Source organism: Equus przewalskii, chromosome 1 (assembly GCF_037783145.1).
Source record: "Equus przewalskii isolate Varuska chromosome 1, EquPr2, whole genome shotgun sequence".
Lineage (NCBI taxonomy): Eukaryota > Metazoa > Chordata > Mammalia > Perissodactyla > Equidae > Equus > Equus przewalskii.
Genome location: NC_091831.1, coordinates 92610551 through 92626931, shown reverse-complemented (window position 1 = coordinate 92626931; position 16381 = coordinate 92610551). Strand labels below are relative to the sequence as shown.

Genomic DNA, 16381 nt, shown 5'->3' with positions numbered 1-16381 from the left:
ATTTATTGTGCATCTACTGCAGTGCAAAATATTATGGGGGAAACTGAGGTAAAGACTGAAAGACCTTATTGTGTATTGGTAGAGCCCCCGCCCTAACGTGAAATAGGGCAGCCTGTGCTGAGCATGCAGTGGTGTGGCCGCTTCACAGCTCTGAGTGGAGCTGTGGCCGTATGTCTTCTTTCTCCAGTCAGCTGCCCAAGCACCTAAATGCCTCCTCGAGTAAGAACTCTGGCTCTCCTCTGCCTGCCTCCCCCCCAAACTGTCTAGGGACCTGAAGCCGGCTCCAGCTTCAGCTCCACTTCCAAATGCCGGGTGGAGAGAGACTTGGGGCCCCGCCCTCCCATTAGCTGGTCCCAGATTTCTGCAACTGTTGCCACAGCACCACGGATGGAAATCAGTGCCGCCCACTCCAGAGTGTCGTGGACCACTGTCGTGGTGGGACTGCTGCATGGGCTTTATGCGTAGGTTCTGGAGGTTTCTGCTTTTGTCATTTTCCCATCCATTGTTCCCAGAGCCTCCCCCCACTGCTGGGGCTGCCAGAGACTGAAGGCTTCCGGCCGGAGACTGAAGGCTTCCGGCCTGAGCCATGTGCTGGGCTGTGAACTTCTGGCCCGGTGTTAAGCCAGGTCATGAGTCCAGACACTCCTGCTCACCCCTGCCCCTGACTCGTGGTGAGGTCCTCTTGGAGCCTTGGCGTCTGTTTGTGCCAGCAACTCTCTGGAAAGTGTCCACTCCGTCCAAGGGGTTCTAGTCCTAGGAGGAAAGGGGGAGGGGACCAGGTTCCTGTCCTTGCAGGAGTCTTCTGTACCCCAGGACAAATTTGTCCATCAGGTTTCTGAGACAGTTCTCTGCAGGGCGGGGCGGGGTGGGGGTGGGGACCGGGAGGGGCAGCCTCTGTCGCCCCCTCCGAACGAACGTCCCCCAACACCATTCCCTTAAGGCAAGGCGGGTGCTTCTCCCTCCACATTTGCATTTCCAAAGAGGGGCCACCTAAGGTTTCAGGGCTGAGCCATGAAGACCCGCTCTGGGGTGATTTCTCTTGTCTACCCAGACAGAGGAATGGTGGCCGGCAGCTTCTCACGCTTTTATAAGACAAACACAAGACACCCTGCTGTTCGGCCTCCCCGGGCAGCCGGGGTCAAGTGCAATTGGCACAAAGGAAAGTGGCTGGGGAGTCGTGGAGGGAGAGGTTGTTTAAACCAGGGACTAGGAGGGTGACTCGTTGAGGGGGTGGCACTGGACGTGCAGCTTCAGGACAGGAAAGGCTTGGATGCACGGAGATAGACAGGAAGAGGACACAGCATGGGCAGAAGAAGGGAGGTGAGCAAGGGCTGGGGCGTCTCAGGGGCAGGCACGTGAGTTATTTGAGGGGAAGCGTGGGTTTGGTGGGGCTGTATCTTGAAGGACCTTAAATGCCAGGCTGAGGCATCTGGGTTTTGTCCCAACGAAATGGGGAGCTATTGAAGATTTGTGAGCAGGGAGGGACTTGATCGGAGCTTTGGGACAATTGTCATGTCAATAGTGGGTAGGAAGGGTTGTAGCCCGGAGGCTAGGAATAGGGGACCCATGAGGAGTCTGCCTGACACCCAAGTGGTGACCCGGGGCCATCAGGCTGCCACAGTCCAGAAGAGAGGTCAACGTGGGGAATGGAGGTTGGGGGAGGGCTGAGACATAGCCTCCATGAAGTTCACCACTTGATTCCACATGTTGCCATTGTGTTTGCATTTAGTTATCTGCAGGCCAGGCCTGGGTCTCACTCATCCTTGTGTCCCTTAACTGACCTTGAGTCCTACAAAGCCCCACCTGGTACCCGGTACATTGCTCTGTGCTGAATGAGTGAAGTGAATAAATGATAGTTCTTCTGTGCACATGGGAAGCCCCTCTGTGCCTGCGGGGAAGGCCTGGCTCCGTGAGCTCCTGGCTCTGGGTTGGGCTCCCATACAGCCAGCCTCTCCCTGGCAGGGCCACCATTCCCATGACTGTGAGGTCCTGAGCAGACTTCTCTTTGGCTCAAGCCCAGGGCTAAGGAATTCTCTCTCCAAAGCTCCCCAGCGGGGGCCAGAGCTTCCCACCCCTCAAGAGCCAGGCGCTCCACACAGGCTTTGCAGCAGGATTCAGGGCACTGGAAACAATTTTGTCCCACTCTAGATCTGAGATCTTGGTGGAACAGAGAAGAAAAGCTTAGGGAGACAGGGAGGGGGAGGGAATCGTAATAACAGCTGCTAGTTCTGGAGCAAGGACTATGTGCCAGGCACTCATTTCGGCCTCACAGCAACTCTACGGGGAAAATACTGTCCCGTTCCCCTTTTTATGGACGAGGATACCGAGGCTCAGAGCAGTTGTTGCTTGCACAAGGTCACATAGCCGGTAAGTGTTGGAGGCAGGATTGGAACCCAGGTCCAAAGCTCTCGCTTATTAGCTTCTGTGCCTTGACGTCAGAGCTGTTTCGTTGGTAGGCAGTAGTGACAAAGGGGCCCTAGACCCTAGATGTTTATTTTTCCCCTGGTTTAGAAGAAAATCATATTCTTTAGGACTATTTGGTTGCAAGTGATGGGAACCCAGGTGAAACTTGCTTTAAAAGGAAGGAGGAAAGAGAGAAGGCTGTTTCTTGCTCACAAACCAGAGAGCAGAGCTGGTGCAGGCTGGAACCAGGGCCCCCCAGCTGCCAGGCTCACGGCCCTCGGTCTCTCATCTCAGCTTATCCCAGGGTGTCAGCTTCATTCTCTCAGACCAGATCTTCCCCTGGCCCCAGCAACATCAGATGCTCGTCCTTATAGAATAGTACTGAGAATGGAGGAAACTCTTTTCTGCCAACCCAAGTTAGAGAAATCCTGGGCCAGGTTCGGATTGGTCTGCCTTGGGTCATGTGACCATTCTTGGACCAATTGCCAAGGTCAGGGCATGGGATACTGCAACTGGAGTGACTGGGGTCTCGTGCTCACCCCTCAAGCGTTGGGGGAGGGGGGGTGCTCTGGTTGAGTGGAAGCCACCCTCAGAAACTCATCATTTGAAAGAGCATTTCCTAGGAGAGACGGGTACCGTTAACCCCCCAGCACAGAAAACAAGGCGGACGGCTCCTGTAGGACCCGCAATTAGCTACATTTTCAGGATGCCCTTGAGTTCCAAATGGGTATTTGTGGTCTAGTGTAGGAGCAGGGCCCAGTGACAGAGAGCATACCTGCCTGGGAGAAACAGCAATGACACGGGCCCTTTGATCTATAGTCCCTCCCTGCCGTAACAGGGGGCCACATTTGGGGGCCCAGGCTGTCCAGGGTGCTTAGCTCCTGAGTCAGTTGTAAGTGACAGAAACACAACTCAAACTGACTGAAGCAAAAAAAAAAAAAAAATTTAATTCCTATAACTGAGCAATCCAGGGGCTTCAGTCCCTGCTGGACCCAGGGTCTCAGGATCACCTGGGATCTGCCTTGCTTATGTCCAGGTTCTGTGTTCTCAGTGTTGGCTTTAGTCTTAGTCTTGGGCAGGCTCTCTTGAGGCGGTGGCAAAGCTGTACCAGGCTTATATCCAACCAACCTGGCAGCCTCAGTTGGGAGAGAGAGAGAGAATGAGAGCAAGCCTGTTTTCCACTAGCTCCAGCAGGAATCCCAGGAGTGGGCCGTTCTTGGCCTGGCTTGGAGCATATGCCCATCCCTGAACTGTAGCCAAGGAGGACACATGGCTTTGGTTGGCCAAACCTGGAGCCCACGGGCTGAGAGTGGTTTTCCAAAGGGAAATCAATGCCTTGTTACCAAAAGAAGGAAGGAAGGTGTGCTGGGTAGGCCAAGCTGGGCCTATCCAACAGGACACCCACCGACTCTCTCCCACCCCAGCACTGAAGTATCCTCTGGCTGCTGCTGGGTCCACCCCTCACCAGTGTCAGCTCCGTGTCCTCGCACCCTTCCACCCTTTCCAGAGGAATGCGCACACACCTGCTGCTCGCACCTCTCCCCGAATCGCCCTTTAGAACCACGGATTCATAGACCATTAGTGCTGGGAGGGAGCTCAGCCCTCTCTCGGCCTCCCCTTTATATTACGCGTGGTCACACCAAGCCCCAGAGAGGACCAGTGACCTGGCCATGGTCGCCCAGTGAGTAAGGGCAGAGCCGGGCCTGGAACCGGCTAGTTGGACTTCCATTCAAGGGATATTTACTTCCTTATACTGTAAGTAGAAGTGAATGACATCGTGCCTCCCTTTCAAATATAAAAAGCATCCCTAATAACAATAATGATACATTGGAAAGGTATTCATGGTTGCCAGAGACTTTGAGACTGGATCTTCAGTCAAGAGAATCGACAAGGGAGGTGGGTTTCTCATTAACCACCCTCAGCATTTCCCGTCCAACACTAACCATTTCCTGGCCCCTGGGAGGCCCTGCCCTCTGGGCAAACGCCAGCAGCCTGCTTAGCAAGGACAGGCCAGATGAGGGAGGACTGAAGACAGATGTCCCGGGGCCGGCTCCGTGGCCGAGAGGTTAAGTTCGTGCGCTCCGCCGTGGCGGCCCAGGGTTCGGATCCTGGGCGCGGACATGGCACTGCTCGTCAGGCCACGTTGAGGTGGTGTCCCACATCCCACAACTAGAAGGACCTGCAACTAAGATATACAGCTGTGTACAGGGTGGGTTTGGGGAGATAAAGCAGAAAAAAAAAAAGGAAGATTGGCAACAGTTGTTAGCCCAGGTGCCAATCCTTAAAAAAAAAAAAAAAACAAACAGATTGAACATCAGGCCAGAGATATTTAGGGGGAAAAAAAAAAAAAGGGACAGATGCCCCACGGCTACGGGATTCCCTTTCTCACAAGACTCACTAACCACAGAATTTCATTCACCGCCCACCCCACTGCATCTCACATGCACACACGCACACACGTACACGCACTCATGCACACGCACACTTGCCAAGCTTGGGACTTGTCTTCAAGGTGAAGGGGGCTTTGTCGGTGCTGAGTCGGATAGAAGACTCAGGAGCTTTCTTTTCGCTCTTTCCATGAATCTTGTGTACCCAGCCCAAGGCCTCTGGCCCGGGTCAGCCGGGGGAAGTCTCCTCTGAGCTCACTTAGATTTTCAGAATCCAAGCTGCTTCCTGCTGGGCCGCAGGCCAGCTCATCCCTTCTCCAGGAAGTGGATTCTCTGCCTGGGGCTTCTTCAGCCCTCCACCCACTCTAGCCTGGAGGCCAGCACAGCCGACGTGGCTGCCGCCTCTTGGCTGTATCGTCCTGATTAGTCATTCCACCTTGGCTCCATCTCCCTTCCAGTGACTTTCCACCCACACGGTCGTCTCCCGACAAGCTCCCACATCCTTGCTGGGTCTGGCTGACCTGGGAACACACACCCACTCATCCCTTCACCATCACTCCAGCCTCTGGAACACGCAGCCACTCACTAGCCTCAGCAGGGCTGCTCAGTTCTCCCCGAGGAAAGTCTAGGTCAAGGAAAGTGTCTTCATCTCCTGATGCAATCCCCAGTGGTCAACAGTGCCAAATTTTGCCAAAAAAAAAAAAAAAAAGATCAAATAAGGACTGAAAGGTGCCATTAAATTTAGTCATGAAGGAGTCCTGGGAACACTAGTGAGCACAATTTTCAGGCGACAGAATGGGAGGTAAATGAACACCAGTGGGGGGCCCCGAAAGGAGGGAGAGGGACATTGAACCAGGAGAGATCTTAGAAGAATGTGGCATCTGCACAGGTCCCTGAAGGTGACGTTGACAGGCAGAGAGTGGCATAAGGGGGCGGAGTGGCGAGGTCATTCTGGGCAAAGGGCTGGCGCGAGCAGGAAATCAGGAGGCAGGTCCAGTCTGTCTGGCCTTGGAGTAGCCTCTCCTGCTTTCCTGTAGTGCTGGTGGTGGGGTGGGCACGGCAGCAGCCACTTCTGAGAAACCTGCCAGCTTTGGGGTGTGTGGTTTATCGTGGCCTGGGGCTGTGACAGGCTCTGTCTGCAGGGCTTGGGCTTCATGGGCTGGGGCTGTGGGAGTTTGCCCAGACAGCGTCCGGAAGTCGCCAGGAGCCCTAGCTCAGCCCCCTCCAGGGAGAGGAAGCAGCAGGGCCATGAGCTAGGGGTTAGTGCTACCTTCAGGACCTGCTTCCTGGTGGGAGATGATGCTTACACAGAGGGTGTGGTTCTCAGGGTGTGGGGTCCAGACCAGCAACATCGGGAGAGGTCAAATTCTCAGGCCCATCCCAGATCTACTAAATCCAAAACTCTGGGGGTGGGGCTCCAAATGTGCCATTCTAACAAACCCTCAGGTGGTGCTGCAGGTCCAGGGACCACACTCTGAGAACTGCTATCCTGGAGGAGCTGGCAGTTCCATCTCCTTTGAGCTCTGGGGAGCACTGGTACTAGCAGGACCAGCCCGCTCTGAGCTCCCACAAAGCAGTGGTCAGGACTTCCGTGGTGCAGCGGCACGGGGGCTAGGGCTCTCCTTTGGAGGGGCGAATGCTGACCTTGAAGACGGAGAAATGAGGCTGTGGGACTGGCACCAGGGCAGCCCGCCGCAGAGTCACGGCAGGCCTTTGGCAACCTGCTTAGTGGCCAGGAGGTACTCTGTCTCTTTGTGTGACCCTGGGGCAGGTAATCAACATCTCACAGCCTCAGTGTCCCCATTTGTGAAGTGGAGATGGTTGCCTCTACCTCAGTTGCTTTGAGGAGCCATGAGTCACCACACATTGGGTACCTGGCACATAGTAGGACTGCAGAATAGACACATAGTAGGACTAATGGCACTTCCCTCCCTCTGCCCGTGGCAGCACTGTCTTGAGCTGCCTGTCCTGTCTTCTGCCATCTCACACACTACAGGCCCCAAGGGTGTTTCCCAGGCTGGGAGATCATATTGGCCTCAGGGACCTTATTTAGTATTCAACATCCCACTTTAGAAAATTGGAGGCCACCTCTCTTCCCTTCCATTCACCTTCCCTCCCTAGACAGTCCCCACTTAATCCAAAATACAGCTTCCCTCCCACCAAAGAGCCCCATCTCAAGATAGAAGATGTCTCTCAGCTGCTGCCAGGAGAAAGTCTCAATTCTGCAGTCGGGTCCCGGCGCCCGGGCAGTCTCCCTCCTGGCCTGGGCCACCTCTGCAGCCTGGCCAGGTGGCTGAGCAGTCCCCTCTATGATAAATTGGACAACCAGTCTAGACAGTGTGTGATTCCCTCTGCGTTTACTCTGAGGGAGGGAGACTATGTCACCACCCCTCATGCTGGGGTGCGTCCAGCACCAGGCAGCAAGCGGGAGTCACCGGGCAGGAAAAGGGTTTCTCCAGACAGTGCCTGTGCTGCCTGTCAGGTGACATCCCCCACTGCAGCGAAGCTGGTGATGGACGTCATGTGGAGCAGGTCCAGACAGACACGCAGCCTTCATTCCTCTGGGCATGGAAAGGGAAGGCAGCCTCAGCCAGGCTGGTTTCTCGTCTCAGCGGAGCTGCGAGCTGGGGCTCTGTCCTTCTCAGGGACCATTCCGTAATCCCGGTTCATTGTGAACTGGAGCTTTAGTGTGATTGCTCAAGACCCTCCCCTCTTAAAAACGAAAGCAGCCCTGCCTCCACCCCTTGCCCCTCTCCACTCTGTCCTCTCCTCCTTCCGCACAGCCCAGCTTCCCCACAGAGCGGCAGGCCCTGCTGCCTCCACTTCCTCATGCCCCACACCTGCCTTGGTTTGTCGACACCCGACCTCTGTCCCTACCCCTCCTCTGACACTGCTCTCACCTAGGCAGCCCTGCTAGGTGCTAAGGGTTCATCTAAGTCCTTACCTTTCCAGAATTCTCCATGCATCTGGCACAGCTGACCATCCCTTCTTGAAAAGCTGTCCTCAGTTTCCATCACACCCCTCTCCTGGACGTCCTCCAACCTCTCCGACTGTCTCCTCTCTGTTCCCTCCACGCGCCCCTTCTTCCCCCTCACCCTTCAATGATGCTGACCCCAGGACCTTGTCCTTAGTCACTGCTTTTCTCACTCAGGGCAATTTCCTCAAGGGATTGCACCTGCCCTGGCCTCCCTCTGCACTTCTGTGCACAAGTCCTAAACCCTTCCTCGGAGCCCCTGCCCCTTCATCCAGCGGCCCACTCGACATTCCACTTGCGTGTTCCACAGGCATCCCAAACCCGGCAAGCTCACGACAGAGCTGATGAGCTTCGCCAAATCTCCCCTCTGCCGTGCTCCCCTCCTGGGGGAAGTGTCCACCTTTCACAGAAAATTAGAGGAGCACATGAGGAATTGGAAACAGAGAAAGAAGAAAACAAAATTTCCACGGCCCCCGCTCACAGAAGTAACTGCTTTGACTATTCAGGTGTTGGGCCTTCCAGCCTTCTCTCTGTGCTTTTCATAGTCCCATTTTCCCACTTAACATTTTAGCATAAGGATGCTCCCATGTTGTTACCAATTCTGCATAGCTTATTATTTTAAAACTGTTTGGAACAGATAACACACGAATAGAGCAAATATTTCAAGAGGACAAAATGGGATATGGTAAAAAGTCAGTCTCCCTCCCACCCCTGACCCCCGATTCACCCAGTGCTGTCCCCAAGGCAACTGCTGAGACAGGTCCTCTGCATATCCTGCTAACGCTATTCCTGCCCACAGAGCAGGCGCGACCCCCACCCCCTTTCACACATAGAACAGTGCAGCATACACCCTGTTCGACACCTCCCCTTTTTCATTTAAGAACCTATCTTAGAAATCATTCCACTTCTGCCCACAGAAACCTTGCTCATTCCCACTTCCTGATTTTTAGCATGCCGCTGTGTGGTGATACCGTGGGCTGTTTGGCTGGTCCTCCACTGAGAGACGATGAAGTTGCGGCCAGTCCTGGCTGTGATAAACCAGACCGCAGTGAGGCTGCACTGGGCTGGGGCCGTTGGCCCCGGAGAGGAAGGAACAGATGTGAAGGGAGTTTTTTGTTTTTTATTTTTACTTTTTATTGAGATTATGATAGTTTACAACCTTGTGAAATTTCAGTTGTGCATTATTGTCCATCAGTCATGTTGTAGGTGCACTACTTCACCCTTTGTGCCCACCCCTCACCCCCGCTTTCTCCTGGTAACCACTAATCTGTTCTTTGTCCACGTTTAACTTCCACCTATGAGTGGAGTCATATAGAGATTGTCTTTCTCTATCTGGCTTATTTCACTTAACATAATATCCTTATCAAAGTCCATCCATGTTGTTGTGAATGGGATGATTTTATTCTTCTTTATGGCTGAGTAGTATTCCATTGTATATATATATACCATATCTTCTTTATCCAATCATCGGTTGATGGTCAATTAGGTTGCTTCCACATCTTGGCTATTGTGAATAATGCTGCAACAAACATAGGGGTGCATGGGACTTTTGGAATTGCTAATTTCAAGTTCTTTGGATAGATATCCAGTAGTGGGACGGCTGGATCATATGGTATTTCTATTTTTAATTTTTTGAGAAATCTCCGTACTGTTTTCCGTAGTGGCTGTACCAGTTTGCATTCCCACAGTAGTGTATGAGGGTTCCTTTTTCTCCATAACCTCTCCAACATTTGTTACTATTTGTTTTGTTAGTTTTGCCATTCTAACAGGTGTAAGGTGATGTCTTAGTGTAGTTTTGATTTGCATTTCCCTGACGATCAATGATGATGAGCATCTTTTCATGTGCCTATTGGCCATCCGTATATCTTCTTTGGAGAAATGTCTGTTCATGTCCGTGAGGGGAGTTTTGAAGGAAGAACTGATGAGGCTAGGAGAAGCTGCTCACCGGAAACAGGGTGACAGGAGGAAGCACTGGTCACAGGTCCACCATGAGCCTGCTTCAGAGCTTGTCGGCATCGAGTGGAAGGAGAACATTAGAAAGACGAGGGGCCTCTAATTCAGGCTAAAGCACAAGAGGGAGGTTAACGCAGAGTCCTGGGCCGGAGACTGAGCTCACGGAGGATGGACACGGTGCACGGTGCCAGGCCCTACGTGGCTCCTTTACCCTCACACCCCGAGAGGTGGGCAGGTGATGGAAGGCGGTGGGCTCAGGGCCTGCTTCTCTACCGCAGCACAGGCCTCATCCGTGAGGGGGATGACTGAGTGGACCCTCAATATTCAGAGGGGAACAGAGGGGACAGAAGTGCCTCGGAAGAGGCCCCGCATGTGGAACCCTTGTGATCTCATACACTGAATTCAGAGCATCGTCCCTGGCCCTGTCAGGCCTCTGAGCGGCAAGGCCCTGGATGGAGTGGGCTGTCTGGGGTCCCCCGGGCCCTGGACCTGCCTCCTCTGACCCAGGGCCTGGGCCCTTTCCCGCAGGTCCTGCCCATCATCGTCTTCTTCAGCTGCATCATGTCAGTTCTCTACTACGTGGGCCTCATGCAGTGGGTGATCCTGAAGGTGAGTTCCCAGCGTCCGTGGCTGGGCTCTCCCAGAGTCACCTGCTCCCAGGGTCAACACCCTCTGAGTCTACCGCTAACCAAACATCCTGTCACAGAGTCTCCTGCTGTGATACTAAGGAGAAATGGCACCGAAATCCAGTGTGGTCTTCGTGGGAGGGAAGTTTGCAGAACTGAGGCTGCATGGAGAAGTGCTAGGGGAAAAGATAATTGATACAGAAAAGCTCTCAAGAGACGGGAGCAGCGGGCCACACGGGTCAGGCTTAGCTGGTGTAAATGTCAAATCCTGTGCTCATGCTCATAAAATCTGCTGCACAAAACCGGGGTGCTGGAGGCAGCACTGGGTGACGCTGGACCTGGCAAAAGATGCTGAGGCTTTAGCTGATTGAGCCAAGAATAAACCAGCACCTTCAGGGGGCTGCCAGAAATGCAAACCCACCCATGGCCATGTTAAGAGCACACAGTGCAGGGCATGAGGGAGACAGTTATCCCCAAATCTGGAGAATGGGTTCAACCAAGGGGCTATAAACTGAACCCTCGGCAGGAAAGGGAAAGGACCCGACACCATACCCTCCACGGAGTGGCTGAAGGAAGGAGGACAATGGGCCTGGAACAGAGAAGGCCAGGGTGGAGGAGGGTAGGGGTAGGAGAGCTGCCTCCAAATACTTAGAGCAGAAAGATTAGGGAAAGGGCAGCCTGGCAGGAACAGCAGGGGAGAGAAATCCCAGGGAAGCAGATTTTGTGCTGGTTGAAAGGAAGAACTGTCTAATTCAGTGTTACCCAAAGCCTTTTTCACAACACTCTAGTTCCATAGCAGGTTATTAAATAACTAGTAGGGAAAGGGATCCCCTGGTTAAGTGATTTTGTGAAGCTAGGCTAGACACCAGGCTAAACAAATTTAAATAAGTTTCATGCAGGACTTCTCAGAGCCTTTACTAAGTTAATATGTATTAGTAATCTCCAAGGGGTGTGTGTGTGTGTGCAGCAATTCTCAAATATATTTGACCAAGGAATCCTTTTCTCATGGATGGTAAGCCCCTGTCAGTCAATGGCTGTGTGGAAGGAGAGGATGAAGGGACATTTGGAGGAAACGTAGATGAAGGAGTCCTAGCTGGGTTGGGAGTTGTAAGGTACTCGCACCCCTGACACCCTCTGACACTGGGGCTTGCTGATGCCAGCCCACAAAGAGCACCCTGCTTCCTCCTAGATCGCCTGGCTGATGCAGGTCACCATGGGCACCACGGCCACCGAGACCCTGAGTGTGGCTGGAAACATCTTTGTGAGCCAGGTAGGTACGGCAGCCTCCTGCCCTCATGCTCATCAGCAGCATCTCCAAGGAGGGCGGGCACCTTGGGTCCCTGGAGCTCTGATTCCCCCAGAGGAAGAGCCGTTTGAACCTTCTCCCAGGGGCACCAAAGGCTGCTGCCCCAGGGATGCGCTCTTTGCCTGGGTCATGCCAAGGAGGATCTGGCATCAGTCCGGCACCTCCTACCCCTCTAGGCCTAGGCTGTCTTCACCAACTTAGAGACCCACAAATCCCCCAGATGGAGTCTGACTTTCTCCTTTTAGGCATGAGGAGACCAGGGCTCTGGGGTAGGAATGACTTGCCCAGATCCCACAAGATAAGCCAGGACTCAGAACCCAGGTTTTCTCCTTCCTGGCTGGGGTTCTTTCCATGACATCATTTTGTCTTTTTTCTTTTCCCTCCATCTTTCTGGAAATGTATTTTCCAAAGTAAACGGGACTCTGAAGGCACTACGAGCCCTGAGTCCCTTTCAGAAGGCCCCACCCTCCTGAGCGTGAGACTCCCGGGGGCTGTTCCAGGATCTTGGCCCAACTGCCCAACGTTTGAGTCACCATAAGATCTACTAGCCGAACTATGCCATATTTCACTGGACGGTTTAGGAAACTTTGGAGAATATTTGCATCATTTTTGCTATGGTGCAAGTGTGTCGAGTTCAAAGATTTTTTTTTAAGACAAATGTGTTCTCAGATAAATTGTCCAAAATCCCTTAAGATGTTCGAAATGAGGCAAAAGAGAAAAAGGTACTGAACTACAAAAGCATTTATTTTATACAAAATGCTGCAAATGCGATCAATGGGTTTTGCTGAGAAAATACAAGTTTTAGGTGAATGTGATTTTGGGTGATTTGAAGAGTTCCCAGGGTAAATTAAGTTTGGACACGTTGTTGGGCAACAAATTGATCTACACCCCGGGGTCTTTGCCTCATTTCCCCCAAGGGGAGGGGATGGGAGCCTTCAAGGATTGGCAGCATCATTTCAACCTCAGCGTTGCTGGGCCTGGGCCCTCTTCTCTTCTCTGTCCACGCTCCATCCCCGGGGGATGGCAGCAGCCCTTTGGCTTAAAGACTTTAAAGGTCTCCCAGGTCCCACTGTGCAGCCCTCACCTCTCCCCTAAACTCCAGGCTGACATATCCACCTGCCCCCTTGACCTCCACTTGGATAGCTAAGGGGCATCCCAAATTTACTACGCTGGGTGCGAGCAAGTAGAACCCTAGATTCCCTCCGTCAACACACCTGCATGTCTCCAGGCCTTTCCCTCCTCAGTGAATGGTAGTGCCTTCCACGAGGTTGTTCGGACAGAAATCAAGGAGGCATCCTCTCCTCTGCTTCCCCCGCTGCCAGCTGCATCCAGTTGGTCAGCAAGTCCTGCCAGCCCTCCCCCGCCCCCGCCCCCGTCACACCCATACCCGCGCTGCTGCCCTTCTGCTTTGCTACCAGCCACCCTTGTCTCCCGCCTGGACACTGCCATCACCTCCGACCTGCTCTCCCTGTTCCACTCCTGCCCGACTCTGCGTCCTTCACACACGCGCCAGAGCGGCCCTCTAAAACCATGTCAGATCATGTCACTTAAACAAGTCCACTCCTTACCCTGGCTGGCCCTCCCGCCCTCCTCCTTCATCTTGACCCACGCTCCCACACACCCGCTCAGTGTAGACACACTTATGGGTGCTCACCCTTGCTGAGCCAGCCCAGGGCCCCTGCTGGCCACTCTGCCTGGAAAGCCATGCTTCCAAACCAAATAGTTGGCTCCTTCAGATCTCAGCTCAGATGTCGCCTCCGTAGGGTGGCCTTTGCTGCTTGCTCAACTTCAAATACCCTCTCACCACCACGCAGTCTCTCACGTCTCTGCGCAGCCTGTATCGCCAGCTAAAATTACCTTGTTTATCTCCTGGGTCCCTTGCGGAGTGTCCATTTCTTCCCTTCACCTCCCCTCGCTGCTCCCAGGATATGAACTCCTGGAGGGCAGGCACTTTATCTTGTTTACCCGGTGTCCCTATTTTATAGAACAGTCTAGAACACAGTAGCTGCTCGTAACTATTTACTGAGTGGATGACTGCCTGGCTGCAGGCCTCCCCAGGTGCCCTGAATGAGCACACCTCCTAACGCCCCAGCTCCTTTCTTCTGGTTCCCCCCTGCTTCCTTCCAAGCTCAGGCCTGGAGTTACGCCTGCTTCCGGCCCTTTGCACGAACAGAGGTAATTCTGCAGACCTCTCTGGTCCCCTGTTTGCTCTCCTGGAAAACGGGGATTTTCCACTTCTTTCTCGGAAGGTGGAGAGTAACGCACGTTGGGTGCTTCACGGAGCACCTGGACACAGCAGCCACGTGACGCAGGGGAGTGTTATCAGGCCGAGAGGAAGCACTGGGGGTCACGGTGGCCCCGCCCTGTCCAGACCACAGCCGCCACCTGTCCTGCTGTCCTCTCCCGGGCTCCCTGGCACTTGCCGTGCCCCACCCACTCCCCGATTGGAAGGCCCGGCCAGCTCAGGGCCGTCTGACACTTTTCCCTTTGCAGACTGAGGCTCCTCTACTGATCCGGCCCTACCTGGCAGACATGACACTCTCAGAAATCCATGTTGTCATGACTGGAGGCTACGCCACCATCGCCGGCAGCCTACTGGGCGCCTACATCTCCTTTGGGGTACGTAGAGCCGTCCCTCTGCCTGCTGAAAACTGAGAACCTGACAGCTGCGTGTGTGGGAGCCCCACGCAGCTCCTGGCCAGAGCCACCTGGGGTCTCCTCTTGTGGGCTGTGTCCCAAACTGGGCTGCCGTGAGGGCGAGAGGAGAGGCCTCACCTGAGCCAGGTGAGCCAGGTGGGCTGGACAATCCCGGCTTCTCACATGGCCGGTGGTGGCAAAGGTTTCCAGGGTGCTACTTACTGGGCACTCGCTATGTACCAGGCAAAGTACTAGGTATTTTAATATCCCCATTTTACAGATGAGGAAATTGAGGCTCAGAGAGGAAGTGAGATGCCCAAAGCCAGGCTGTGAGCCTAGATCTGTCTGTCTCCAAAACCTACCCACACAGTCCCTTACCTAGGCCATTCTGGAGAGTTGTCCTACTCTCTGCCCCACCCCCTTCCCTACACCCTCTCTGGGCACAAGTCCTTCCTCTGCTCCTAAATTATTGTTTGTGCAGCTTTCTGAGCACCATACATTTCTAGGTCAAACTCCAAGGAGTGCATTGGGCCTTAAACACAATGCTCCTGCATGGCAAGCAGAGATGAATCTTCACATGTGTCCCCTAAGAAATGCCTGGTGATAATGCTCGGCATTTGTAAAACACTCTGCACTTATTTATGCTTCCACATGCAAGTCTTTAAAGATCTTAATTCTTTTCTTAACTATCAAGGAAATTCTTGCTCCTTGCAGAAGTTAATACAGCAAAAGTAAATAAATAAAACCTTCTTCAACCCCACTTCCCACGGGCAACTTCTGTTACTAGAATAGAAATGTGGTTCTCAAAGTGTGGTCCGTGGTCCGAGGACCAGCCGGCAGCAGGTTCACCTGGGAGCTTGTTAGAAATGCAAATTCTTGGTCCTCACCCCAGACCTGCTGAATCAGAAACACTGGGGATGGGGCCAGGATCTTGTAGTGTAACAAGCCTTCCAGATGATTCTGATCAGCTTGAGAACCACTGATTTAAAACATCATTCCAGATCTTTCTGTGTAAATAGTCATTTAAGTACACATACCTGAATGCACATACTTTCTTTTCTACTAAAGATGAGGTAGTTCTACCCATACTTCTCTGCAACTTGCCTTTTTCTTGTAAAATTCTGAGCTTGACGTGAAACCCAGAAGGGCAGGTCGGCCCTGCTTATCCTCAAGTTTTCCTCCAAAATTCAATCCGTGATTGGTTGAATCCACACATGTGAAATCCATGGAAACGGGATACAGAGGGCCGAATGTATTCATTGTACTATGACATTTTATATAAGGTACTTGAGCATCTAGGGACCCCTGTGGATGCCGAGGGAGAACCGTATAAAGAAAAAGGTTGACAGAGTTGACTAAAAAAAGTGAAAAACTTCCGTATGGTGAAAGTCACAATTTTAAAGTTTAAATGATTGACCAGGAGAAAATAGTTGGTAAATTATAAAAAGATATTCAAGCTAACTGATAGTCAAAAAAATTAAAACAATAGGGGCCGGCCCCGTGGCCCAGTGGTTAAGTTTGCATGCTCTGCTTTGGCGGCCCGGGGTTTCACCAGTTCAGATCCCAGGAGCTGGCATGGCACCGCTCATCAAGCCATGCTGAGGCAGCGTCCCACACAGCACAACCAGAAGGACCTACAACTATGTACTGGGGGGTTTTGGGGAGAAGAATAAAAAAAAAATTGGCAACCGTTGTTAGCTCAGGTGCCAATCTTTAAAAAAAAATTACACCAATAAACATGTTTCTTCTGAAAGACAGCATTTTACGTGCTCTAAATGGCAAGACTATGGGGCACTCACTCTTGATGGGAGTGGAATTTGCTGTAACCTTTTTGGAGAATATTTATCAATTTAAAAATATTCCTTCCCTTTGATCCAGTTAGGAACATTATGATACCAGAAATATTTTCACAAGTGGTCAAAAAATGCAAAATTAGGGGCCGGCCCAGTGGTGCAGCGGCTAAGTTCGCACATTCCGCTTCGGCAGCTTGGGGTTCGCCAGTTCAGATCCTGGGTGTGGACTTGCCCGCTGCTTATCAAGCCATGCTGTGGCAGGCTTCCCACATATAAAATAGAGGAAGATGGGTAGAGATGTT

At 52.7% G+C, this 16381-nt stretch overlaps 1 protein-coding gene across 5 annotated transcripts in view; it reads left to right on the top strand.

Annotated features, from left to right (window-relative positions):
- The window catches only part of SLC28A1 (solute carrier family 28 member 1), a 48682-nt gene that overhangs the window by 20411 nt on the left and 11890 nt on the right, over nucleotides 1-16381 (top strand). For all 5 annotated transcript variants that reach the window (XM_070570820.1, XM_008512669.2, XM_070570849.1 and 2 more), the window contains exons 10-12: nucleotides 10246-10326; nucleotides 11533-11613; nucleotides 14143-14268. In XM_070570820.1, coding sequence (XP_070426921.1) covers nucleotides 10246-10326; nucleotides 11533-11613; nucleotides 14143-14268 — 288 coding nt within the window. The remainder of the gene's footprint in view (nucleotides 1-10245; nucleotides 10327-11532; nucleotides 11614-14142; nucleotides 14269-16381) is intronic.